General features: G+C 55.4%; 1 protein-coding gene and 1 long non-coding RNA gene across 4 annotated transcripts in view; both read right to left on the reverse strand.

Moving 5' to 3' along the window:
* CBS (cystathionine beta-synthase) overlaps positions 1 to 26,560 on the reverse strand; it is a 30,768-nt gene extending 4,208 nt beyond the window's left edge. The window contains exons 1-14 of one of the 3 annotated variants that reach the window (XM_033418403.2): positions 26,432 to 26,560; positions 22,586 to 22,793; positions 19,300 to 19,397; positions 17,207 to 17,341; positions 15,762 to 15,841; positions 15,548 to 15,682; positions 14,938 to 15,007; positions 13,593 to 13,684; positions 12,701 to 12,826; positions 11,977 to 12,061; positions 11,550 to 11,655; positions 3,527 to 3,604; positions 3,229 to 3,363; positions 2,407 to 2,515 (exon numbers count right to left, since the gene is read on the reverse strand). In XM_033418403.2, coding sequence (XP_033274294.1) covers positions 2,407 to 2,515; positions 3,229 to 3,363; positions 3,527 to 3,604; positions 11,550 to 11,655; positions 11,977 to 12,061; positions 12,701 to 12,826; positions 13,593 to 13,684; positions 14,938 to 15,007; positions 15,548 to 15,682; positions 15,762 to 15,841; positions 17,207 to 17,341; positions 19,300 to 19,397; positions 22,586 to 22,785 — 1,449 coding nt within the window. In that variant the 5' untranslated portion in view covers positions 22,786 to 22,793; positions 26,432 to 26,560. Of the gene's footprint in view, positions 1 to 2,406; positions 2,516 to 3,228; positions 3,364 to 3,526; positions 3,605 to 11,549; positions 11,656 to 11,976; positions 12,062 to 12,700; positions 12,827 to 13,592; positions 13,685 to 14,937; positions 15,008 to 15,547; positions 15,683 to 15,761; positions 15,842 to 17,206; positions 17,342 to 19,290; positions 19,398 to 22,585; positions 22,794 to 26,431 lie in introns of all 3 variants that reach the window. The other 2 variants (XM_004264597.4, XM_049710398.1) reach the window with 2 other exon arrangements.
* LOC125964524 (uncharacterized) overlaps positions 1 to 27,610 on the reverse strand; it is a 186,146-nt gene that overhangs the window by 62,614 nt on the left and 95,922 nt on the right. The gene's annotated exons all lie outside the window — the stretch shown is intronic.

The raw sequence follows: 27,610 nt of genomic DNA on the forward strand, positions 1-27,610 counted from the left end.
AGGCTGCATCTGTTTCTTTTACTTTAACTTTTGCTTCCGGTTGCTTTTGTTCGCTAAAAGGACAGCCTGCCTCGGGGAACCCCGCCCCTCTGCCTGAATGTTAAACCCAAGTGCCTTTGTTCAGGGAAACGTCCTGACCCTGCCCACCTGTGGATGGCTGCAAGAAGAAACGAACACATCCCCTCCCCCACATCCCCTCCCCGAGGCTGGCCATTCCAGGGGACATTTGCATATCTTATGGCCTTTTTACTTTACTTCCTCACCTCCTCCCCCTCTCTGTTCTGTGAAAGAGACTGGCATCCAGACCCCGGGAAGATGGTTCTTTGAGACATCAGTCTGCCATCTTCTCCGTCTGCTGGCTTTCCAGATAAAGTTGTATTCCTATAGCCTCGACACCTTGTCTCCCGATCTACTGGCCTGTCGTGCGGCAAGCAGAGCAAGCTTGGACTCAGTAACATTAGAGCGCTCGGCTCTTCCCTGGGGGAGGCAAGGGCACACACAGCAGAGAATCAGCAGGAGAGGCCAGAGACACAACAGGACTGGACTCAGGCACGGGAGGGGGTGGACAGCATGCACACCACACCTCGGAGGGACCTCAAAACACTGCTGGGCTTCCCTGGTGGCACAGTGGTTAAGAATCCACCTGCCAATGTAGGAGACACGGGTTCAAGCCCTGCTCCGGGAAGAGCCCACATGCCATGGAGCAACTAAGCCCGTGCGCCATGGAGCAACTAAGCCCTGCGCTCTAGAGCCTGCGAGCCACAACTACTGAGCCCGTGTGCCACAACCTCTGAAGCCCTCACGCCTAGAGCCCGTGCTCTGCAACGAGAAGCCACCGCAATGAGAAGCCCTCGCACCGCAACAAAGAGTAGCCCCCGCTTTCCGCAACTAGAGAAAGCCTGCGCGCAGCAACGAGGACCGAACGCAGCCAAAAATAAAATAAAATAAATTTATATATAAAAAAAAAACACAAACCACTCTGCTGCATGAAAGAAGCCAGACAAGGTACACACGGTGGGGCTGCACATGCGCACGAGCCCGGGGAGGGCGCACAGTCTACAGGACAGGATAGACGTGCGGGGAGGGGAGAGGAAGCCGGGGTAGAAGTGGGGGAGGGGATGGAGACGCTCACTCTTGACTGTGGTGTCGCGGGTGTGTGTTCATTTCAAAATCATCAAATGCGACACGCTATGTTCAGCTCAACGCAGGGAAGAGAAGGAGGGGCAGAAACTTCCAGAAAGGCTGGTGGGCAATGGCATGGGCGGAAAGGTTGCCCCTGCTCAGCCTGGCTGGCCACCCACATGCATGTGACGCCGGGCCCTGTGCTCCCCACTCAGGGCCCACGGGGGCCAGGATAGCCTCTTGGAGCCTCCACTGGACTGGGGGGCAATAAGTGCTCCCAGAACACACCCCGTGTGCTAGGTGCTCGGGGCCCTGGGGGTCAGAGAGGCCGAGAGGAGGGGACGGGGGGTGGGGGGCAGGAGAGCAGAGACAGCGGTGCCAAGGCAGCAGGAAGGGACCGGCCCGTCTGAGAACCAGGGCAGGTGGACGGCAGGAGTGGAGGCAGCAGGGGTCGCAGGGCCGGGACCCTCCCGGCTGGGCTTGGCAGGAAGGGGCAAGACCCCACCCACGTCTCCTGTGGTCTCTCCAGCCGCAGAGAGTTAGGGCCAGGAGTGAGGGGCCATGCAGGGACCACGCTAGAGGCGATGGCAGCGCGGTGGATATGGGGAGAAACACACAGATTCTGGCGACATTTCGGCTACGTGTGAGGTGGGGAAAAAGGAAAATCAAATCCATTCCTAGATATGGGCTCCACTGCTAGCCTTTCAAGCGGGAGGCAGCCAGCGACCCAGCACTCCCCCTCACTGGGGGTCCGAGGAGAAAGGGGTTGTGGAATGCCAGGAGACCAGGGAGAGGGGCTGCCCTGACCCCAGGCACCCTCGGGGACAGAGTCGGCTCTGCCCTGGCCCATCACAGGGTGGCCATCATCTCAGGATGACCACGGGGTCTGACCAGCCCCGGCTCAGCCCCCAGAACGTTCTAGTTCTTCTTAAATACTTAGGCGTGCCAGGTGATCTTAAATGAGGTGTGCACAGGACAGAATCAGGGCCCGGTGCCCTGGGAATGGTCATGCTGGCAGATGCCCGGCTCGGCTGGGATGACGGTCCCTGGGCTTGCCAGTGACCACAGGCATTGCCAAAGTACAGGCGTGGGTGAGCCCTCACCAATGCTGGCCTTTCCCCACCTGGGGCTTCTCGCTTTGTGAAGCTGGGGCGAACTGTCAGATTTAGGGGTCTGATGGGGTCTGGGGTGGTGTCAAGGGTCAGGGGCGACGGACGCGTGGCCCCGCCTCCCGGGACAGAGCTGGTCTCAGCACCAACTGCTCAGGCCTTGCGAGGCTCGTACCTGTTTGAACTGCTTGTAGATGACTTTTCGAACTTGGTCCGAAGGCTGAACCTTCCCCGCGAGCAGGGACGACAGCATGTTCCCCAGGGTCACCATCCCCAGGATCACCCTGGGGAAGCAGAGGCGGTGCAGGAGTCAGCACTGGTGCCTCTCCCGCACTCTCCACACCCCACCCCACCCCACCCCCTGCCAAGACAGCAGAGTCCAGCACAGCCACCCTCAGGGTCAAGCCCAGAACTCCTCTTAGAATCAACACTATCTACCCAGGGTCTCTGTGTGGCAGGAGCCGAGCAGTGACCAAACACCCTGCCCTTGGAGCTGACCGTCCAGTGCAGGCAACGGGAAACCAGTGAGTCCTCTGGGCATCTCCATTCTGACAGGTGTCAAGGGTGACCAGCTGGCCAGTGTCCTGGGACATGGGACTTTCGGTGCTAGAATTGGGACAGTCCCGGGAGAGCCCTGATGGTGGGTCACTGTCACCAGGGCACGTCTGTCACGGCCTTCCACTGTCAGGCACATGCCCAGAGCCAGGGCATGACCCTACACCGGCCTCCTGTGCACATGCTGGGTGCAATGGGCTGGGACCAAGGCATTAAAGCCCAAAGGGTTAATACAAGCAGCCCCCATCCTGGCCGGTGCTCAGGGACCAGCCGTCCAAGACTCTGAGCATCTGAGTGCAAAGTGACCAAGGCCAGCCGGCCAGCTGTGGGGTCCCCTGGGCTGCCCCATCCAGCACCGCGGACACAGCAGCGTGGAGCACAGGCTGGAGGCGCCCGGCAGGGCCCTCTGAGGGCAGAGCTCTGGATGGAGGCTGAGACTGACCCCGACTCGTCCACCACGGGCGCCTGGTCGAAGCCCTTCTCCCGGAGGATGTCGATGGTGTGCTCACAGGTGACCGTGGGCAGCACCGTCAGCGGGGCAGACAGGCTCAGCTCCTGAACTCGGAGGTGCCACCACCTGCAGGAAGAGGGTGGGCCAGGGAGGCTGAGTCTAGGACAGGGAGACCGCAGGGGCGCCCAGCCAGGTGCAGGACAGCACACGTGCCCTGGGTGCCAGGAACGCAAGTCCCGAGCCACACGCGTGCGGCTGGGGAGACATCTCTGCTCAGAGGCGTCCTCACCATGGCTTCTTCACCAAGAGGTCCTCCTCCTTCATGAAGCCCTTCTGCAGCATCCACTTGTCGCTCAGGAACTTGGACCTGCGGCACCACGAGTCACCAGGGGCTCACCACCACCTCTGCCCACACTGAGGGTGGAGGTGCTCAGAGAGAGAAAGCCCAGCATCCCTCCCCAGACCCCATGGCCCAGCAGAGACCCCAAAGGGGCTGGCCGGAGGCTCCGCGAAGAGGCCCGAGAGCCAGAGTCCAGAAAGATCCCCCAGGGAACTGTGGTCTATGGGGGCATCTGGTCAACCAGGGCTGAATGAGCTCAGAGCACAGCAGAAGGTTCTGTGGTACGCTGGGACCTGGGACCTGGGACCCTTTTCTGCAGTGCTTGCACCTGGACAAACGTCTTCTCAAGCAACAGATACAAAGAGACTATGAGGGACTAAAAATAACTGCATGCACAGCACAGCTGGGGCAAATTAAGGACAAAACAAGATAGAAAAAAACCCAAAAACCCAACTGCCACTTCTGAGTTGCTGGGAGCAAAAGCAGGGTCCTGCAAATGCCCCGTGTACACAGTACCACAAAGGGGTGGGCAGACCACCTAAGCCACCCCTCCTGACCCCTGGACCCACCCCTACCCTCACCCCACTTAAGGGACCAGCTCACCCCCTCCTCAGCGAGAGAGCAAGGGAAGCTGTTACTTGTTTCCACTCCCGCCTGCTACAGAATGAGTCCCAATAAAGCCTTGCCTGAATTTCTCGTCTGGCCTCTTATTAATTTCTATTGATTAAAGAGTCCGAGAACCCAGGTGGGTAACAGTTCTGTCCCGGATCCTGTGCCATCATGTCCCCTCGGGGCTCCTGGGTGGCCTCTTCCCTGGCTGTCCTCATGTCTGCTCTGGCAGAGGGGTATGGGGGACCCCATCCCACCTGGGGTCAGAGGACACCAGACCAGGCCTTGGGGTCTGCCAGAGACCTGCCCTAAAAAGGCAGATGAGAAAGCACCTGACAAACAGCTGCTTAGGCCTGGAGCTACAGGGGCAGGCTTGGAGGGAAGACCGCTGAAAGCCCAGAGTTACTTCAGTTCAGGGGTGAGGAAACTGAAGCCCAGAGGGCAAAGCAGAGTTGTTGACCCTCACCAGCCATGTGGCTGACAGGGTCTTGGTGCTCCGGCCGGGTGCCAGGCCTGAGCCTCTGAGGTGGGAGAACCAAGTTCAGAACAGTGGTCCATCAGAGACCTCCCGGCCCCTCGTAATAGCAATCGGCAAGAGCTCTCCCAGAGATCTCCGTCTTAACACTAAGACCCAGCTCCACCCAACGGCCAGCAAGCTCCAGTACTGGACACCACACACCAAACAACCACCAACACAGGAACACAACTGCACCCAATAGCAGAGAGGCTGCCTAAAATCATAAGTTAACAGACACCCCGAAACACACCACCAGAGGCAGTCCTGCCCACCAGAAAGACAAGATCCAGCCTCATCCACCAGAACACAGGCACCAGTCCCCTCCACCAGGAAGCCTACATGACCCACTGAACCAACGTTACCTACTGGGGCAGACACCAAAAACAACGGGAACTACAAACCTGCAGCCTGTGAAAAGGAGACCCCAAACACAGTAAGTTAAGCAAAATGAGAAGACAGAGAGACACACAGCAGAGGAAGGAGCAAGATAAAACCCCACCAGACCTAACAAATGAAGAGGGAATGGGCAGTCTACCTGAAAAAGAATTCAGAATAATGATAGTAAAGATGATCCAAAATCTTGGAAATAGAATGGAGAAAATACAAGAGATGATTAATAAGGACCTAGAAGAACTAAAGAGCAAACAATGATAAACAACACAATAAATGAAATTAAAAATTCTCTAGAAGTAATCAATAACTGAATAACAGAATAACTGAAGCAGAAGAACAGATAAGTGACCTGGAAGATAAAATAGTGGAAATAACCACTGCAGAGCAGAATAAAGAAAAAAGAATGGGGCTTCCCTGGTGGCGCAGTGGTTGAGAGTCCACCTGCTGACGCAGGGGACATGGGTTCGTGCCCCGGTCCGGGAGGAGCCCACATGCCACAGAGTGGCTGGGCCCGTGGGCCATGGCCGCTGGGCCTGCGCGTCCGGAGCCTCTGCTCCACAACAGGAGGGGCTGTGGTGGTGAGAGGCCCACGTACCACAAAAAAATAAAAAATAATAATAATGAAAAGAATGGAGGACAGCCTCAGAGACTTCTGAGAAAACATTAAACGCGCCAACATTCGAATTATAGGGGTCCCAGAAGAAGAAGAGAAAAAGAAAGGGACTGAGAAAACATTTCAAGACATTATAGTTGAAAACTTCCTTAATATGGGGAAGGAAATAGTCAATCAAGTCCAGGAAGTGCAGAGAGTCCCATACAGGATAAATCCAAGGAGAAACACGCCAAGACACATATGAATCAAACTATCAAAAATTAAATACAAAGAAAAAATATTGAAAGCAGCAAGGGAAAAGTAACAAATAACATACAAGGGAATCCCCATAAGGTTAACAGCTGATCTTTCAGCAGAAACTCTGCAAGCCAGAAGAGAGTGGCAGGACATATTTAAAGTGATGAAAGGGAAAAAAACCTACAACCAAGATTACTCTACCCAGCAAGGATCTCATTCAGATTCGACAGAGACATTAAAACCTTTACAGACAAGCAAAAGCTAAGAGAATTCAGCACCACCAAACCAGCTTTACAACAAATGCTAAAGGGGCTTCTTTAGGCAGGAAACACAAGAGAAGGAAAAGACTTACAATAACAAACCCAAAACAAATAAGAAAATGGTAATAGGAACATACATATCAATAACTACCTTAAATGTAAATGGATTAAATGCTCCAACCAAAAGACACAGACTGGCTGAATGGATACAAAAACAAGACCCATATATAGGCTGTCTACAAGAGACCCACTTCAGACCCAGGGACACATACAGACTGAAAGTGAGGGGATGGAAAAAGATATTCCATGCAAATGGAAATCAAAAGAAAGCTGGAGTAGCAATTCTCATATCAGACAAAATAGACTTTAAACTAAAGACTATTACAAGAGACAAAGAAGGACACTACATAATGATCAAGGGATCAATCCAAGAAGAAGATATAACAGTTGTAAATATTTATGCACCCAACACAGGAGCACCTCAATACATAAGGCAAATGCTAACAGCCATAAAAGGGGAAATCGACAGTAACACAATCATAGTAGGGGACTTAACACCCTACTTTCACCAATGGACAGATCATCCAAAATGAAAATAAGTAAGGAAACACAAGCTTTAAATGATACATTAAACAAGATGGGCTTAATTGATATTTATAGGTCATTCCATCCAAAAACAACAGAATAGTCTTTCTTCTCAAGTGTTCATGGAACATTCTCCAGGATAGATCATATCTTGGGCCACAAATCAAGCCGTGGTAAATTTAAGAAAATTGAAATCGTATCGAGTATCTTTTCTGACCACAACGCTATGAGACTAGATATCAATTACAGGAAAAAATCTGCAAAAAATACAAACACATGGAGGCTAAACAATATACTACTAAATAACCAAGAGATCACTGAAGAAATCAAAGAGGAAATCAAAAAATACCTAGAGACAAATGACAATGAAAACACGATGACACAAAACCTATGGGATGCAGCAAAAGCAGTTCTAAGAGGGAAGTTTATAGCAATACAATCCTACCTCAAGAAACAAGAAAAATCTCAAATAAACAACCTAACCTTACACCTAAAGCAATTAGAGAAGGAAGAACAAAAAACCCCCGAAGTTAGCAGAAGGAAAGAAATCATAAAGATCAGATCAGAAATAAATGAAAAAGAAATGAAGGAAATGAAAGAAGCAAAGATCAATAAAACTAAAAGCTGGTTCTTTGAGAAGACAAACAAAATTGTTAAACCATTAGCCAGACACATCAAGAAAAAAAGGGAGAAGACTCAAATCAACAGACTTAGAAACGAAAAAGGAGAAGTAACAACTGACATTGCAGAAATACAGAGGATCATGAGAGATTACTACAAGCAACTATATGCCAATAAAATGGACAACCTGCAAGAAATGAACAAATTCTTAGAAAAGCACAGCCTTCCAAGACTGAACCAGGAAGAAATAGAAAATATAAACAGACCAATCACAAGCACTGAAATTGAAACTGTGATTAAAAACCTTCCAGCAAACAAAAGCCCAGGACCAGATGGCTTCACAGGCAAATTCTATCAAACACTTAGAAAAGAGCTAACACCTATCCTTCTCAAACTCTTCCAAAATATAGCAGAGGGAAGAACACTCCCAAACTCATTCTACGAGGCCACCATCACCCTGATACCAAAACCAGACAAAGATGTCACAAAGAAAGGAAACTACAGGCCAATATCACTGATGAACATAGACGCAAAAATCCTCAACAAAATACTAGCAAACAGAATCCAACAGCACAGTAAAAGGAGCATACACCATGATTAAGTGGGGTTTATCCCAGGGATGCAAGGATTCTTCAATATACGCAAATCAAACCATGTGATATACCATATTAACAAATTGAAGGATAAAAACCATATGAAAATCTCAATAGATGCAGAAAAAGCTTTCGACAAAATTCAACACTCACATATGATAAAAACTCTCCAGAAAGTAGGCACAGAGGGAACTTACCTCAACATAATAAAGGCCATATATGACAAACCCACGGCCAACATCATTCTCAATGGTGAAAAACTGAAACTATTTCCACTAAGATCAGGAGGAAGACAAGGTTGCCCCACTCTCACTACTATTATTCAACATAGTTTTGGAAGTTTTAGCCACAGCAATCAGAGAAGAAAAAGAAAGAAAAGGAATCCAAATCAGAAAAGAGGAAGTAAAACTGTCACTGTTTACAGATGACATGATACTATACATCGGGAATCCTAAAGATGCTACCAGAAAACTACTAGCGCTAATCAATGAATCTGGTAAAGTAGCAGGATACAAAATTAATGCACAGAAATCTCTTGCATTCCTATACACTAATGATGAAAAATCTGAAAGAGAAACTAAGGAAACATTACCGTTTACCATTGCAAAATGGTACCTAGGAATAAACCTACCTAAGGAGACAAAAGACCTGTATGCAGAAAACTATAAGCCACTGATGAAAGAAATTAAAGATAAAACAGATGGGGAGATATACCATGTTCTCGGATTGAAAGAATGAACACTGTGAAAATGACTTTACTACCCAAAGCAATCTACAGATTCAGTGAAATCCCTATCAAACTACCAATGGCATTTTTCACAGAACTAGAACAAAAAATTTCACAATTTGTATGGAAACACAAAAGACCCCGAATAGCCAAAGCAATCTTGAGAAAGAAAAACGGAGCTGGAGGAATCAGGCTTCCTGATTTCAGACTATACTACAAAGCTACAGTAATCAAGACAGTATGGTACTGGCACAAAAACAGAAATACAGATCAATGGAACAGGACAGAAAGCCCAGAGATAAACCCACGCACACACGGTCACCTTATCCTTGATAAAGGAGGCAAGAATATACAATGGAGAAAAGACAGCCTCTTCAATAAGTTGTGCTGGGAAAACTGGACAGCTACATGTGGAAGAATGAAATTAGAACACTCCCTAACACCATATACAAAAATAAAGTCAAAATGGATTAAAGCCTAAATGTAAGGCAATACACTATAAAACTCTTAGAGGAAAACATAGGCAGAACACTCAATGATATAAGTCACAGCAAGATCCTTTTTGACCCACCTCCTACACAAATGGAAATAAAAACAAAAATAAACAAATGGGACCTAATGAAACTTAAAAACTTTTGCACAGCAAAGGAAACCATAAAGAAGACAAAAAGACAACCCTCAGAATGGGAGAAAATGTTTGCAAACTAAGCAACTGACAAAGGATTAATCTCCAAAATATATAAGCAGCTCATGCAGCTCAATATCAAAGAAACAAACAACCCAAACCAAAAATGGGCAGAAGACCTAAACAGACATTTCTCCAAAGATATACAGATTGCCAACAAACACATGAAAGGAGGCTCAACGTCACTAACCATTAGAGAAATGCAAATCAGAACTACAATTAAATATCACCTCACACTGGTCAGAATGGCCATCATCAAAAAATCTACAAACAATAAATGCTGGAGGGCTTCCCTGGTGGCGCAGTGGTTGGGCGTCCGCTTGCTGGTGCAGGGGACACGGGTTCGTGCCCCGGTCCGGGAAAATCCCATATGCTGCGGAGCGGCTGGGCCCGTGAGCCATGGCCACTGGGCCTGCGCGTCTGGAGCCTGTGCCCCGCAACGGGAGAGGCCACAACAGTGAGAGGCCCGCGTACCGCAAAAAATAAATAAATAAATAAATAAATAAATAAATAAATGCTGGAGAGGGTGTGGAGAAAAGGGAACCCTCTTGCACTGTTGGTGGGAATGTAAATTTATACAGCCACTATGGAGAACAGTATGGAGGTTCCTTAAAAAACTAAAAATAGAACTGCCATATGACCCAGCAATCCAAATACCAGGCATATACCCTGAGAAAACCATAATTCAAAGAGTCATGTACCACAATGTTCACTGCATCACTATTTACAATAATCAGGACATGGTAAGTGTCCACTGACAGATGAATGGATAAAGAAGATGTGGCACATATATACAATGGAATATTACTCAGCCATAAAAAGAAACGAAATTGAGTTAGTTTTAGTGAGGTGGAAGGACTTAGAGCCTGTCATACAGAGTGAAGTAAGTCAGAAAGAAAGAAACAAATACCGTGTGCTAACACATATATATGGAATCTAAAAAAAAAAAAAAAAGTTTCTGAAGACCTAGGTGCAGGACAGGAATAAAGATGCAGACGTAGAGAATGGACTTGAGGACACGGGGAGGGGGAAGAGTAAGCTGTGACAAAGTGAGAGAGTGGCATGGACATATAAACACTATCAAATGTAAAACAGATAGCTAGTGGGAAGCAGCCGCATAGCACAGGGAGATTAGCTCGTGCTTTGTGACCGCCTGGAGGGGTGGGATAGGGAGGGTGGGAGGGAGACGCAAGAGGGAAGAGATATGGGAACATATGTATATGTATAGCTGATTCACTTTGTGATACAGCAGAAAGTGACACACCATTGTGAAGCAAGTATACTCCAATAAAGATGTTAAAAAAAAAAAAAGGCAGACGAGGACCAAGAAAGTGGGGAGCAGGGAGGACCCACAACCCCCCAGCCTAGACGTGTGTGCCCGAGACATGATCATTCAGTCACACTCTCGCCATTTCTCTCTCACACACACAGGCAGGAGTGCGCACGCACAGCAGGCCGGCCCAGCACACGGGGAGACGGCCGTTCTCACGCACCGTGCGGTGTGAGCGGACGGCCATGCTCAGGGCAACCTGGCAGTGGACACCCAGACGTGCCTCACCCCTTGCTGGAACGGGCGCCCACCAGGGGCAGCGGAGCTCACCCGAGGTATGTAACCTGCCACTCCTGGGCCAGGGAGGAAGCCCACGGGTCCGTGGGGGAGGTCTCTAGCCCCCCGTGCCCTTGTTCCCGCACAGCAACCCTGGCTCTTTCAGCCGGTGGCCCCAGACGGGCGCCATCGGCCCAGAGGACGGGAACTGGAAGCAGGAGGCTGCAAGCTGCCACCTGGGCAGGTGTGCAGATACTCAGCACCATCGGACTCGAAGGGGCCTCGGAGGCCAGCAGGCAGGCATCGCACAGCCCGTCCCCGGGGCTGCCGAGCCCAGCCTGGGTCTCGCCAGGTTGGGGCTGCAGTGTGAGTGAAGCAGCAGAGCCGGTGCTCCCTGCAGCGGGGGTTGCGGAGGCGTTCTTAGGGCGGCTGCGTCCTCCTCCGCGTCCCCCGCGGCCTCACAGACCCCCATGCCGCCTCCCTCCTGCTGCCGCGTCTCGGGGAGGCCTGGCGGGCAGCAGAGCCGGCACAGGCGCCTGGGGGGCGGAGTGCGGGCAGCCGAGGGGCCGGAGGGACTGCTCCTTACATGTAGTTCCTCACAGAGTCCGGCAGGATCACCACGCAGCGCTGCTCCTCCCTGAGCTCCTGGGCGGCCTTCACGGCCACCGACATGGCACTGCCGGCACTGCCGCCTGCCGGGAGGGTCGGGGTCAGACCCGGTGGGGGCGTGCGATGCGCGTGTGCGTGCCAGTGCGTGTGCACGCCCCAACACGCTCTGGAGGGGTCCTCGGTGGAGGGACCGGGCTCGGGGTGCTGGGAGGACCCCCGATTCTCACTGTCCACCCACATTCTCCTCGTTACCACCGACTGTCACGACCAAACCCTCCTCGCACAGAACCTCCAAGCCCTGCAGCAGATGGGGTGCAGGTGGGCCGGGCAGCCCCAGAGCGAGGGTGTCCTTCCGGCGCTGGCCCAGCAGCTGGCAGAGGCCAAGCGCCCGGCGCCCCACTCACCGCACAGCAGCCCCTCCTGCGCGATCAGCATGCGCGCGAAGGCGAAGGCGTCCTCGTCGTTGCTCTTGAACCACGTGTCCACCACCTGGGGGGCCGAGGGCAGGCGGTCAGGCCGGGCAGCGCCGGGCGCTGGGCAGCGGGGGTGTGGTGGGCGTGGGCAGCACCGCCCAAGTTGCAACCTCACAGAGGACCTCGGTCCAGGAGGTCGTGACCCTCCAGGGATGCAGCCCAGCCCCTTGTCTGGGATCCAGGACTCGCATCTGCAGACCTAGGTCGCGCCCCACCCCCTCCCCCCGGGTCCAGCACACTGTGCACGTGGCCAGTAAAACCGCCCAGCAGCCCCGCTGAGGGCCACACTTCTAGTCTAGGTCTCTGACCGAAGCATCCTTTAGGGTCCTTAAAAGGAGCCTTCTCTGGGGTCCTTAGCTCTCCCACGTCGGCCTGCTTACCCGCTCCAGCCACCCGGCTCCCTCCCCCTGCCACGGTGGTCTGTGCCACCTGCCACCCCCCAACGGCCTCTGTGTCTGCCCAACAGGGCCGTGGTACATGCTCGTCAGGTAAAGTACCGCGAGTCACCACGTCATGACCCCCGAGACTAGTGCCCCGTGCAGCGCGGAGCTCGCGTCTCTGTTCCCGCTCAGCCAGGCCCCGCCCCCCCCACACCGTGCCCAGCTAGGCAAGGCTGTGGCCTGAGGGCGGGGCTTGTCACTGCCGCCCCGCCTACCGTCCGGTCCAGCACGGTGGGGATGAAGTCGTAGCCGATCCCTTCCACCTCGTAGGCCGTCTGCTCCGTCTGGTTCAGCTCCTCGGGCTCTGCGAGGATGGAGCCTTCGGGGTCCACCCCGATGATCTGCAGAGTGGGCAGCCTTAGGGCTCAAGTCTCACCTGGACGCACCCGGCTGTCATCCGGGCGCGGGCCCTGTTCCCGGACCTCGGGCACGAGGCTCGAAACCCACAAACCCAGGCCCGGGCGCTGGGAGATCGCAAGGTAAATGAATGTCCAGCTCAGGGCACTCGAGGGGCAGCACGAGGCTGGGGGAAGCGGCGTCCTGGAAAGCTCCTCCTGCGCGGGGTGCCCGAGGACAGCCCCAGGAGACACCCCGGGACAGCGGGAGCCTGGGGCGAGGGGGCTGCTAGGACTGACCTCTCCTGGACGGCGGAGAAATGGGCAGAGAGGAAGGGTGCGCTCGGCACCTCCAGTGGGGGTCTCTCTGAGCCCCTCCCCAGGCTCAGGAGCCCCTCCCCTACTCTCAGAGCCCCGGTGGGGCAGCGGTAGGACCTGAACCTGAGAGCTCTCGGCTTCTGGAATGACCCTTGGAGGCCACCCAAATGGACCCTCCCACCCCCAGTTCATCTGGGCGTCCAGGTTGCTGGGTCCTTTATCCCCCGGGCAGGCACAGGTACACCTCCCCCTATATAAGATGCAAGGCCATCTACGCGGAAGTGTCAGAAATGGGAACTTCCGGCTCTAAAGCAGAGGCCACTCTGTGGGCCCAAGGCCAAGGAGCCCGACAGTTAAGCCTCCAGCTGCAGTTCAGGCCGCAGGTGGGGAACGCGCACACGTCCAGGCCCACATCTCCTGGGCGGGGCAGGCTGGCGCCCTCGCAGCCCCTCACCTTGCATCCAGGGCACTTCTCCTTCAGCTTCCTGGCGATGCCCGTGATGGTGCCCCCCGTGCCCGCCGACGCCACCAGCATGTCCAGCCTCCCTGACAGGGGAGAAGGCATGTCAGGGAGAACATCCTCAGGCAGGAGCGGCCGACCCCCACTCTTTTTTTTTTTAAGCATCTTTACTGAAGTATAATTGCTTTACAATGGTGTGTTCGTTTCTGCTCAGCCCTCCACTCTTAATAAGAAGCAAGAAGGTCCTCAACCACAACGAAGGCAAGTTATCAGAAAGGGCAAAAGCAAACCTATTCTCAAATTTAAAGCCCCTCATCACAGTCCTTCATCTCTGAGACACAGTCACAGGAACAGAGCCCCAGGGAGCCCCATTTAAGGCTAAACGCGCCAGTCCCTGAAATCCCTATTTGTCGTCAATCGTGAACGAGGTGACTTCCTGCAGGAGGTGGGCCCCAGCTGGCTGAGGGCTGAGCCCAGGGGGGCTCTTCACGCTTCCTTAAGCTGTTTGGTTCAGAGGACGTGGATAAGTAAACCGAATTATCAAAGGGACCAGAATAAACCGCTCAGCTTGGCTCAGATGTCGTCTGGGCTCTCTCAGTGCCCGGCGGCCAGCTCAGGCACCTGCAGACAAGTCAGCGCGGGCACCCGTGCGGAGGCAGAAAGGCTGTTTTTACCGAATGAGAGGATTCTCACACATAAGACCTGGGTGAGCAAATGCCTGGACCTTGCTGCCTGGCTCCTGGGCACGGAACGAGGGCACTTAAGCCAACGCTAGGCGCCAAACAGGAAGCGAGGGGTGCCAAGCCCCTGGCAACTCTCCCCGAAGACCTCTTAGGGAAACAGCCCGTCAGAAAACATCGCAACCCCCTCGGCCTTGGCACCAACTGTGCGGAGAGGTTCCAAGCAGCCTCATGTCTGTACAGAGTAAGCTAACTGCAGATGTCACCACCCCAGTTCTGCAGATGAGAAAACCCCAATGTTGAATTCAGTGCCCAGGCTGGGACTTGACGCCAAGTGCCGTTCAGCAACGTGAAGCCCCAGCTGTGAGCCCAGAACCAGCCTGGGACACCCTTGTGCCCTGCACTCAGGAGCTCCTACGGGTCTGGAGGAAAGACTGCTAGGTAAACAGATACAACCACATGGTATGTTTGGTGCTATAGGAGAGGCACGGGCAAAGTCCAAGAGGGAGGAAACCGCTCTAGAGAAATGTTCTAGAAAGCACTTCACGGAGAGGGACATTGGAGCTGGGTTTTGAAGGATTAAAAGGAGTTTACGAAGGAGCGGGTAAGTGACTTGTACACTCCCAGTCAAGATGGACAGCAGGGTTAGAAGTATACACCGTCACACTGCTGCAGGATCTCCTCGGCCGTGATGTCGTAGTGAGCGAGAGGGTTGCTGGCATTGCGGTACTGCAAGGAAAGAGAGCAAAGGAGTCGTGCTGAAGTCGAGGCACAGAGCCGGCAGCAGCCCCAGGGCACCAGGCAAACAGCTCAGTGCAAAGCCAGAGAGGATGCCGGCAGCTCGAGGAATGGCCCGGGCACCTCAACAGACACCAAGCACGAAAACCAGCTCTCCACAAGATGCGATTTCTGAATTAACCCAGACGTGGAGTGAGTGACAAAGAAGAGCTTCCAGTCAAAAGGTCTGCATGTATTTTATGCCTGTAGAGAGCTTCCCGGGTCCTCTGCAAAGGGCGTTCCAGCGCACTGAGCTGAGCCCTCGAAGCCAGCACACAGACAGCAGAGCCAAAGGCTTGGCCGACCCTGCCGGCCACACGCTGGGCTGGGAGAGGCCAGTGGCCGCGTCCCAGTGCGTCGGTCCCTCTGCAGCCTCTGCTCCTGCTGCAGATGTGACACCACCCCCAAGCCCCCGGGAGACATCCCCCAGGGAAGGCCCCACTTGGTCCCAAGCCTCTGGGCACACAGTCGCCTCCAGGGCCCGGCCCTCACCTGGTCCAGGATGTGAGAATTGGGGATCTCGTTCCTCAGCCTCCAGGCCACGCCCACATGTGACTCAGGGGAGTCGAATCTGGCGTTGGTGGGTGTCCTCACGATCTCGGCCCCCAGGGCACGCAGGACGTCCACCTGCAGAGGTACGTGGTGGCCTTCACCTCCCCACCGGGCCTACAGCGCAGGGGCAGGGGCCGGGGAGATGCCCGCCTACCTTCTCAGTACTCATCTTCTCTGGCATCACGATGATGCAATGGTAGCCTTTCACCGCGGCAGCCAGGGCCAGCCCGATCCCTGGGGACAGCACATGCAGTGAGAGGGGGCCACAGTGCCCCCGAGACCCCGCTTCCAGCCCCAAAGGCCCAGGGGAGAGGGCGCTGCAGAAATGCCCTACGTCATCCCCTTCTGCCCTCAAATGAGGGGATAAGAGGAAAATGTGGAGGCAGAGATAAAAAGGCAAGCGTGCCCAGAGGAAAAAGCAGGCTGCCCACCACGAACCCCAATTCCTCCAGCTCTTACTGGGCGCCTGGGAGGTGACGATAGCAGCAGACGTTGTGGAGCCCGCGTGTCCCCGTCCCCAGCCCCACCGCGGGGCCGGGGCGCAGGCCCGGGCCGGACGCCTCCTCCCTGGTTCCAAAGGGGTCGGGGCCGCTGCCCAGGGCTGAGGGGAGGGGCCACCCCAGTTAGTCTGAAGACAGAACACGGAGCCAGGGAGGAGGGTTCTGGAGGCTCAAGATCTCCTGGAGTTTGCCCCACTCGGCTTCGGACCTGCTTGGGACCCGCGACCCCTTTCTGGGTTTGGATGGGAATGTCTGTCCTGTGCCTGGCCTGCCACTGTGCTTTGGAAACACACAAATTGTCCGGTTGGAAGGTTCGCAGCCGGAGGGGAATTTTGCTTCAGGAGGAATCGAGCCTCAGGTCTCATCCGCCTCTGACTTAGGTGATCCTTACATGAGACTTAACGTCGGTGCTGGAACGGGTTCAGGCTTTGGGGGGCTGTTGGGATGGGGGTGAATGTACTTTGCATTCGAGAAGGACATGAATTCTGGGGGCCAGAGGGTGGAGTGTTATGGACTCAACTGTGTCCCTCCAAAATTCATCTGTTGAAGTCCTACCCTGCAACCCCCTCAGAACGTGACTCTAACTGGAGATGGGCCTTTGAAGAGGAGATTAAGGTTAAACGAGGTCATATGGGTGGGCCCTAACCCTGTATGTCTGGTGTCCTCATAAGAAGAGATCAGGACACAGACACACACAGAGGGACGCACGTGAGGACGCGGGGAGAAGATGCCCAGGAGAGAGGCCTCAGGAGGAACCCGCCCTGCTGACACCTGATGTCAGCTGTCCAGCCTCCAGACTGCGAGATAATAAATGTCTGTTGATTAAGCCGCCTAGGCTGTGGCATTTATTACCGCGGCCAAAGGAAACTCGGACAGATTTTTACTACAAGGTGTGGTTGCCCACATAACAGACTCCAACGTCACCAGTGCAGATGGGACGGCAAGATATCAGAGAAAGCTGGGCGCAGCCACACACCTGCACACAGGCATCAGGAGCCGAGCGAAGTGCGTGGAGGGAAGGGAAGGGCCCGCCGGACAGGCCAGCGCGTGCAGCCCCGGGTCACCCGGGCCGGGAGCTCTGGCCCGTGGCAGCGCCCACCTGTGTTCCCCGACGTCGGCTCGATGATGGTGTCCCCAGGCTTCAGGGTCCCCTCGCGCTCAGCATCCTCAATCATTCGCAGGCTGATGCGGTCCTTCACGCTCCCGCCCGCGTTGAAGAACTCACACTTGGCCACTGGAGCCAGAGACGCATCATGAGAGAGGAAGAGGACCCCGACCGCTAAGGGATGCCTGCCGTGCCGTCCCCTCCCCAGCACCCGATACGCCCAGGATGCAGGGACAAGCTTCAGTGGTCCTGAAAATCATCGCCTTTCCACTGCCACCTCCCACACCTGACGTGGGTGAGGGTGCTTGCCCACGGGAGCTTCTGCCACCTGCCCGTCCCACCCCCCATGGACCACGTGGCAACTCCAAGTGCATGAGACAGAGCAGCCTAAGGAGGATCCAGCTGGATGGATGGAGCAGAGCCACCCCCGTGACGCAGCACAGTCCCGAAGAGACTTGCTGGGCGTGCAGGGGGCGGCCGACTGGAGCCCAGGCTTAAATCAGGACAGCCAGCCCCAACGTACCCAGCGGATCATGACAGAGGACCTGATGTCCTGAAGCCACAGCTCGCTCGTCACACCCCCAGACCAGGACCCACACACCTTCCACACCCGCCTCCCGCCATCTTCCCCACCTAGCAGATACGACGTCCTCTCCCGTGCCTAAGCCTCTGCTTCTGCTCTTCTTCCCTTGGGGGAGGGCTCCCTCCCACCTCTCAAAAACACGCAGTGTTCGTAAAAGGGGGAGAGTGGCACCAAATGTGACTGAAGGACCAGGCCGGCCTGCAGCACCCACAAAACAAGCTCCTCCTGCTTTGTCCTGGTTTCTGAAATCCACAAGACCCAGAGAGGCCCCTGCCGGGACAGTGAAGGAGGGGCTCTTGAATGTCTGACCGCTGAGGAGCCCTGCACCCCAGACTCTTGTAGGTCACACACTTGAATTACTTGTTAGAAAATTCTAATGAGCCCCTGGGAAAGCCAAGAGACGCAGGGATTCAAGCTGATCAGCCGTGGGCAAAGCCAAGTAACCAACCGGGGGCTTGGTTCTTCCATCTGTAAAATGGACACAGTAAAACCTACTTCAGGGGCTCCTGCCGAGTTGACGCGCACGCAGCAGGCCCATGCCTACGGGGTACTAGTTACTGGTCTCTGTTATCTGATGGAGGAGCACAGAGCAGATAGCTCTCCTGGGCAGTTCTGATACACCCCCAGCAGCGCCTGGGAGTGTGTACTGCTTGTTGCTTATGAGAGAATTCTTCACCAGAGGCATGCGCGGGAAGCCTCTGATGGTGATGCCTCTGGGGTGAATCGACCACGTGGCCTCGGTCCCTCCCCTAGGAGGTGTTGACCCCCAAGGACCCCCACGCCCTCCCCTCCCCAGCTCTCTCTGCCCCAGCAGCACCGGGCCTGGTCCGCCCCAGGGCCTCTGCACCTGTCACTTCCTCTGGGACAAGGCTGACATCTACCTGGGCTCCGAGCTGGGAGAACAGTGGTGGTGAAGAAAGGCCCCCACCCTCTTGTGTTCCTGGAAACAGCCTCCTGCAAAGAAGTCCCTTCTCCATAGGACTTGGATAAGACTCTCAGGTGATCCCCACGTGTACCAGACGCAGCTCCCAAATCCCCACTCTGTCTCCTAAGTGAGACGCGAACTGTCTGTCTGAGCACCGGGGCAGCCAGTTCCTGCCCGGCTGATGGCTGGGACCCTCATCACAAAACCCGCCCCGGCTCTCAGGTCAGCCCACCCCACCCACGGCATGGCTGCCCCTCCCTACGAGAGTCCGAGACAGAACGGCGCCGCTCTGCTCCTGCAGTTGCCGGCTTAGAGCACCGCCTTCCCGGCTCGGGTTCTGCCCCCGACATCTGCCCGGACACGCTTCCCTCCACAATCCAGGCCTCAGCTCACAGGCCACGGCCCCCCCTTACACCGACTCCGGCGAGGGCTCGCTCACCCTCCAGCAGCCCGCCCTGTCCTGGGTGCTTCCCGACCTCACCTGACGTGGTCAAACACCCCTCCCGCAGGCTGTGAGGGGCCCACCCACGCCCCCGGCCTGCGAGCCGCGCGCAGGAAGCCGGCACTCACGGAGCTCACACTTCAGGCCGAAGTTCCTCCCAATCTTGTTAATCCTCACCATCGGGGTATCCCCAATCTTCTTCAGGATGTCTGGCAGGATTTTGGGAGACTTCTCCCTAAAACAGAGGAGTCCACGATTACTCAGAAAAACAAAATGGTACCAGCCTTGGCAGGCCCGCACATTCTTTTAAATAAATCAAGAAGTAAAGCCAAGAATTGCCTTTCATGAGGAACTGGGTGGCAAGTACACGAATCCACATTTGCTGAAAGGTCACACACATATGCACGGGCAAGTTCACCTCAAAACCTATGAAAACGAATGCAGTTTAGTGAACAGCTGCACCAACGTTTCCGGGGTTTGAAAACGCACTGTGGTAACAGATGGTATCAGTGGGCAGCTGGGCGAACGTCCCCACGACCTCTCTGTATGATTTTTGCAACTTCATTTGAGTGTTATTTCCAAATAAAAAAGTTAAAACAAACAAACACTGATTTCAAAACATCACGTCCTGGTCCACCTTTTTAGGTTTTTTTTTTTTTTTGGCATATGGGATCAAACCCGCGCCCCCTGCATTGGAAGGCGGAGTCATAGCCACTGGACCATCAGGGAAGTCCCGATCTTTTTAGGTTTTTGGTTTTCAATTCATCTCCTCTCTCAGCACCTGCCTCCTGGGATACCTCCCTTCCTTTTCTTCGATGAAAAAACTGGTGGGGACCCCTGGACAGAGACCCCCTCAGACGGTCTGGCCACCGGGCAGTGACAGTGACAGTGACTGCAAAGAGCCCACCCAGGCACCTGGCATCACTCAGAGTGTCTGGCACAGGTGGCAGGAAGCCTGATACTCAGACCAAAGAACAAAGGCCTCTGGCGGGTCATCTCTTGTCCTTGGGGCTAAGGTCAGGCGAATTCCCAGGTGGGCCTCCAGGCCCAGAACGGGATTCGCTTCTCATGGACCAACTGTCCCCCTTCACATTGGAGTGACTGCCCCCCCCTCCCCAGTGGTTCTTCCAGCTGAGCAGCCGGTGACAGGTGACAGGAAGGTGTGGGACAGCTCAGCTGCTGCTCAGCTGTGCACGCTGTGATACCTGCGTTTCCTGAGTGGCCCCCACGATGTTGCCTCCATCCTCATCCTCAGGGACCGACTATTCATCCCGGAATATGCAAAACTGACGTGAGTTCCAAGAAACTCAATGGCTTCCTACACCCTGGATTTCTCAGGTGCCATCCCCACGGCTCTCACGCTTGCGTGAACCGCGGTCCCCACTGCAGGGACCCGTTAACCATGTAGATTCCTCCCCGCTCCCTGGGAATGCCGCCTTCCGCCCCGGGGCCCACACAGGCAGCAACACGGCCTGGCTGGAGCCCAGCTGCACCCTCCAAGGTGGCACGGATGCCCCGAGCCCCCCCAGAGGCAGGCTTGGCCAAGAGAGGTGCGGAAGTTGGGGTGAGGGGAGAGCCGGGGCGGGGGCAAAGGGCTCCTGACCCCAGACTTGGAGGGAGACCAGGCTCTAGGGGCGACCTCGGGGTTGACTTATTAACTAGTTAAAGCCAGGGCAGGAGGGGTAAACACCTGGGAAGCACTGGAGGGCGGCTGAGTCATCCACCCCCAGCAGAGGTTGTAGCGGCCTGAGAACGGGGAGGCCCAGCCCGCCCCTGCGGAGAACTCAGGGCTCCTGACTCAGCACCAGGCCGGGGGGTGGGGGTGGTGGGGGGGGCGCAGAAAGTCACCTGGGGAGCTTGCCTGAGGCGATCGGGCCGGGCCTGGGGAGGGAATTTAACACCTTATCTCAGCTGCTTTCCCTGCGACAGCCCAGCAGGCTTCCGGGAGCAGAGCCCTACAGCCCCCTGGAATAACCTGAAACCCCCTCGCCTGGCAGGGCGCCTGGCTCTGCTTCCCCTCCGCAGCCACCCCCCCCCCCGCTGCTCCCATTCTGTTCCCCGTTCTAAGCCCACCCTACCTGGGAACCGTCTGGAACCCCTTCCCCAGATACCCACAGGGCTGGCACCTCCTGCCCATCCAGGTACCGGCTCTGAGTTCTCCCCAGGCCACCCGTCTCATCACCCCTGTGCTCTCACCACCGGGATCGCCTAGGCTGCCTCGTCCAGGGACCCGGGTCCAGCGTCCTGACAGCGGGTGAGCCCCAGAACCTCAGGCCCGGGCTCAGCTCCTCATAACCTGAACTGGGACAAGCAGTTTCAGGATGGGACAGCAACCCCGCCAGGGCGTTTTAGGAGGGTCAGGCCACCACGTGAAGCGCAGGTGGGATGCTAGGTTGCAGCCTGGATAGGATGGTGTCCCAGCCACCCCAGGCCCAGTGAGAAGCTCACGGAGCCATTTCACCCCCTGCTTTGTTCTGGAAGCAGGGGCTCATGCCCTATGGCCGGCGGCCAACTTGGCCTCCTGAGCTCCCAGAATCGAGGTATGTTTAACGCTGGGAGCTTCTGGGTTTGTAAATGTTACTTCGGTCCATTGGCCCCAGTGAGGAGAGCACCCCTCCCCCTCCCCCTCCCCAGTTCTGAATCGAAAATCAATAATCATAAACGTTGGTACAGCAGTGTGTGAAGGATAAGAACCAAACATCCAAAAGGCATGTTCTTCCGACTCCTTTGTTGTATTTCTGGGAGAGAACACTAAGGAAATAAAGATAATCCTAAGATTTAGTGAACTCAGTTCGAGTTTCATGATGGCTCAGGGATTTTTGCCTTTTTTGTTTCTTTTTCCTTTCCCACTGATTGATCTGATTGTGCACCTAGAACAGGGCACACATATAGTAGGTGCTGTGACTAAATGAACTGCATTTTCCACTGCAGTTATTCATAATGAGATCATTGCAGACACACGAATACCCAAGAGAGGGCTCAAAGTCGCAGTTTATTCATCCAACAGTCTCAGTCCAACCACAAAGACCCCACTACAGAAAAATATCTCACAGCCTGGAGGTGAGCAGAGAAGGGCAGGCATGATCCTAATTACAAGAGTGTGCAACCGGACGGATCTGGATCGGAAACCTCCCCCCTACCTGTCACTCAGAGCGTGGGACCTGGGCACATCCCTTTATTTATTGAGCATCTGCTCTTGGGAGGCACTGAACTAGGTGCTGCGCTACAGCACAAACGAGCCTTGGCCTCTCTGAGCCTTGGGGGACTCAGCTATAAAATACCTCCCACCCCAGCTCACCATCCATCCAGAGCGACTGCAAGGGACGGGGGTGGTGGGGTGGTGGTTCACACCCCAGGTCCCTGTGGCTACCTGGCTTCAGGTAGCAAACTCTTCCCCCATCTTATGATCATAAAGGGACTCACAGAGCAGTGTGGCGATGTGGAGAGCTGGTGGCAGGCCTGCCCAGCTGCCAGGAGCACCTGCTCGGGGCATCGGGACGGATCCACAGGACCTCCTTGTCTCCCGGAGGCTCCTTTTCCAGGCTTCCTTTCCCCAGGTGTGCCCCTGAGAGGTGGGGGCACCCTGCAGACCTCTCTTCTGCTTGGGGTGTCTCAGAAGGCATGGTGGGATCTGTCAAAGGCAAGGGGAAGAGATGCTGTCAGTTCGGGCAGTTTCCAAACACCTGCAGAAGGGCCTGCTTCTCTGTTGCCTGTCCTGGGAATCCTGCGCGCCTGGCCCCCACTGGGCGTGGAGCTCCATTCACTCAAGTAGCTCGGCAGGAAAAGGCATAACTACGCAGGCACCAGCTGCTGTGGACAACAGCTGGACAGCTTCTCAAAGGGTTAAGCATACAACTACCGTGTGACCCGGCAATTCCACCCCTACGCATATAGCCAAAAAAAATGGAAACATACAGTATGTGCCCACCGCATTCATAACGGCACTATTCACAATAGCAAAAACCTGGAAACAAACCAAGTGTCTATCAGCGGATGAATGTATAAACAAAATGTGGTTTCCCCATACAGTGGAAGAGTATTTGGCCATGAAAAAACAATGAAGTTTTAAAATCTTCTCAACATGTGAGCGCATGCACACACACACAGACACACACACACAGCAACTATGTAGAGGTGATGAGTGTTATTCATCTTGATAGCCTGATTGTGCTGTCTTTTTGTAATGTATACATAAATCAAAACATCACGTTGTACACCTTAAATATATATATGACTTTTATATATCAAAGATAACTCAATAAAGTTGTTTGAGAAAGACTACATTTAGGGACTCCCCTGGTGGTCCAGGGGTTAAGACTCCGCGCTCCCAATGCAGGGGGCCCAGGTTCGATACCTGGTCAGGGAACTAGATCCCGCATTCCACAGTGAAGATCCCGCATGCTGCAACTAAGACCCGGAGCAGACAAATAAATAAATATATATATTTTAAAAGACTACATTTATATGATGGAAATAACAAGAGGAAGATGAAGATGTTAATAAATATATTTTTACCCTAAAAAAGAAGGAATGAAACATTCTGCGAAGTCAAATAAGCCAGAAGAATATTGCATGACTCTACCTATGTGAGGTACCTAGAATAGGCAAATCAGAGAGACATGAAGTGGAACAGAGATTCCCAGGGGCAGGGGGAGGGGAGTCACTGTTTAATGGGTACAGAGTTATGATGAAAAAGTTTGGGGTACAGATAATAGTGCACAACATCGTGAATGTGTGTATTGCTACTGAATTCAGACACTTATGAATAGTTAAACAGTATATTACATGTATTTTATCAATTAAAAATCTCATGGAACCTTAAAATAGATGACAAAAAAAAAAAAAAGAAAGAAAGGAAAGGGAATGGGCACACTCAAAGAGGCTGCAGCCCTGCCCAGCTCCTTCTGGTGACGATGAGCAAACGCCCACCTCTCATCTTCAGAAACCAGGACTGAGCTCAGCCGCTCGGCTGCCGCCCTGTGATTTCCCACACTGAACAGAGGACCGGTCCACGGCGGCGCGGAGCCATCACTCACCAGGCTGATGACCGAACACTCACCACGGCTCCAGCTCCGTAAGGAGCAGTGAAAACGAAATGGAATGAGGTGTCTTGGATGGAATCCCAGAACAGAAAAGGGTATTAGGGGAAACTAAGGAAATCTGAATAAGTAGGGACTTTAGTTAACCATCATGTTCATTCATTGTAAAAATCGTAAGATGGTAATAATAGGGGGAACCGTGAGTGTGAGGGGGGAGGTACGTGAGAACTCTGCTCTCTTCTCAACTTTTCTGTAAACCTAAAGCTCCCCCCACCCCAAGTCTCTGGAGCCCTGTGGGTCTGGAAGGCCCCTGCGAGGAGCTCAAGGTAGGGGATGTGGCTCGGGGTGACCTCTGAGTGCAGCCCTCACCACTCCTCCAGCCCCCAGCCTTGCCCCTCTGCTCCCCAGGACATTTCGGCAGGCAGTTTGCTGTGAAAAGCTTCGGTGGCCCAGGCGGAACTGGGCTGAAGGTGCAAAGGGCCCCTCGCTTGGAGGTGCACGTGGAGGCTCGTGGACCCGCTGGATTTCTCCTCGGGAGCGGCCCCATCTGGGTACCGCCACCATCAGCAAGGGCAGAGGCCGCCCCAGCTGGTTCCCTGTCTCCCAGCGCAGGGCCAGGTGCAGACCAGCGCCCAGCAGGTCGCCCCAGATGCCCAGGCCGGAGCCTGCGCGCCGGGGAAGCGGAGACCCCCACTCTTGGCAATCACATCCGTTTCAAATCCACGAGGCCCGCGGCGCACGGCTTTCTGGGAGAAACCAGCCTCCCAGACGATCTGCCCCCAAACGTGCCTAGAGCAGAGGTTCCTTCAAGTCTTTGGATCAGCAAGTACTTTTTCAGGCGTTCAGTTCCCCTCGTGAAACCACGGAGGGACGTCCCGCGTCCTTCTTCCACCTTTCAAAAAGCCCCCGAGGTAAGCGGAACACTGCCTTCGCTCCGCGGTGCGCCCGCGGGTAGGTGGTTCTTCCGTCGTGCAGAAGCGCCCCTGTCGTACACCTCTCTCCCCATCAGAGGCCGACAGGTCGGCAGCCCCCTGGCCAGAACACCCCGCAGACCCGTCACGCAGACGCAGGCAGCCCTGCGCCTCCTATGTGGCGACTTGCCTCGCCTGTAGCGACCTCCTGAAAGGTAAGGGGCTGCTGGGAACTCAAATCGAGACCGACAGAGCCTCCGTGGAACCCACAGGCACTCGGCGGGACCCTCGTTGGGCGACCCGGGTTCGAACCCGCGGATTCAGTCCAGTGCAGCCCGTCTCAGCTCCCAGCGGGCACAGCTCCCCGCGGGCACAGCGCCCTGCGCGCCGACGCACGTGCGTGCTGGGAAGGCGGGCTCCCCTGGCGCGGTCCTGCTGGCTCCTGCCGCAACCCCAAACCCCAAGACCCTCCTGGGGTCACGCCCCCCGCGCCCCCCAGCGCCCTGCACGCGCGCACCAGTCGGCCAAAGGGGGCCAGTTAGGGCCAAGGGTGCGGAAGGTAGTAAACTCCCGTTTCAAAGGGAGACTTTTCAGGCGGGTAATTGAGACGCTACAGAGGATCTGGAGACCGCCCGGTCACCTGGCCTTTGGGGATACCGTTTGGGATAAACACCCCCAGGTAACTCTTGGGAGGCTAAGTTTTGCGCTCCCGCTCCTTCCCCACTACCACTCCCCATTCTCCAGCTCAGCCATCCGCCTAGCCTAGGGCTCGAAGTGGGGGTCTCAGGGCACCCTCCCCCATCCCCTTAGTATGTGCTGGAGGCAGGGCCCTGTTTGCCCTGCGCTCCCTCCCACCGCGGGCAGCCACCTCCCGTGCAGCCTACGCAACTACATCAATATTTTACACCCCGCCCCCCCCGCCCACTCCACAGAACTGGCAGAAAAGAGCAATTTTCGAGACAACCATTTCCCATCCAAAATGCAGCGAAAAATCAATGATGCCACCATTAGAGCGCATCTTCCGAAAGTCTCAGCTCGACGCCCCCCGGCTCGCGCCCCCTGCCGTCCCCTCCGCAGCCGCAGGAGTTGGAGTGAAGGCCCTGGGCCACGTGGGCGCGGAACCCCCAGCTTCAAGACAGTCTGGACTCGCGATAAGGGGAAGGTCCTGGACGCGGGGTTCGCGTGGCCAGCTCCGCGGCTGGCAGATGTAGATGATGCAACACCGGCCCAGCGGTTGCCGAGGCGGGGACCCCGTCCCAGACCCCGGCCAGATCCCTCCGCCTAGGGGTGGGGCGAGTCACGGTCCGGCAAGTGCTCACCTGGACCGAGACCGGGAAAAAGCGGCGGGCTGGGCGCGTCCGGGAGCGGCGAGCGGTGACCCGGAAAGCGCGACCCCGGGGCTGGGTGGCACCCCGGGGACCGGGCGGCCAGAGTGGAAGGAAGGCGATTGGCCGAGAGGAAGGGGCGGGGGCCGGCTTCCGGCCAATCCCGAGTTGCGGATCGCGCGGCCACCACCTCTCTCGTACCCGCCTCTCGCCACGCCCACCCGCCACGCCCCCACCCCTCCCCCACTGCCGCACCTTGGGTCAAGACCCCACCCCCATCACCTACTCTCTTTTGACGCAGCCGTGGGCCGGTGGACTCTGTCCCCTCTTCTCCCCTCACTCCCGGGACCCCAGCACGCTCCGCCTACCCCTACCCTCTCCCCACCTCCCGCCCCGGGACCCCAACCCGAACCCCGCATCCAGGGGTGTGCGAACACTGTACCCAATGTCCCGATTCTGTTTTACTTGGGTAAATCCTTGCTCTGCGGGAGTGTAATAAATAAGTATTGATTGATGAGTTAAAAACGTGCGGTCTGGAGAGAAGAAGGACTTGGAAGGCCCTGAGGATGAGCCTCAGCACGCATCCCAACTGCTAGGTCCCCTCACGCTGGCCCGGTCCCGCGACCACCGGACACGGTTCTGTCTGGTCGCGGGACCCCAGGGGGCTGAAAGCTGCGGGCGGACCCAGCGCGCAGACAGTAGGCGCTCTGCACCTGGGCTTCGGATCCACCACGGCGGGTTTGTCCCGACTTATTTCCTGCCCCTCACGGTCCAAGGACCCAGCATACACAGTGCTTCGCCGGCCGAGCCCCTCTGTCTGCCCAGCCCGGGAGGGAAGCTGAGCGCACGTGGACATGGCCAGAAGCCACAAAGCCGCTGGGAGCCGGGCTGCCGGCAGGCTCTCACGGGCGCCTAAGGCGCCAAAGGCTGACGGCCAGGATGGCCCTGGTCGCTGGGAAGGCGACCGCTAATAACAATATTCCAGACTGGGTGCTCTCGACTTTTAAAGAGCCTGCCTGCCTCTTGAGGTTCCGAGCTGAATGGAGAATCCCTGACCCTTGAGTTTCTCCTGCACCGTAGTGACTAAGTGAAAGGTGGAGCCGCCAGGCTTGGGCAGACACACAGGATGGAGTTACTTGGCCCAGCACCCAACTGTTTAGTGCGCTGGCCACG

The sequence above is a fragment of the Orcinus orca genome, chromosome 5 (assembly GCF_937001465.1).
Source record: "Orcinus orca chromosome 5, mOrcOrc1.1, whole genome shotgun sequence".
NCBI classification, from domain to species: Eukaryota; Metazoa; Chordata; class Mammalia; order Artiodactyla; family Delphinidae; genus Orcinus; species Orcinus orca.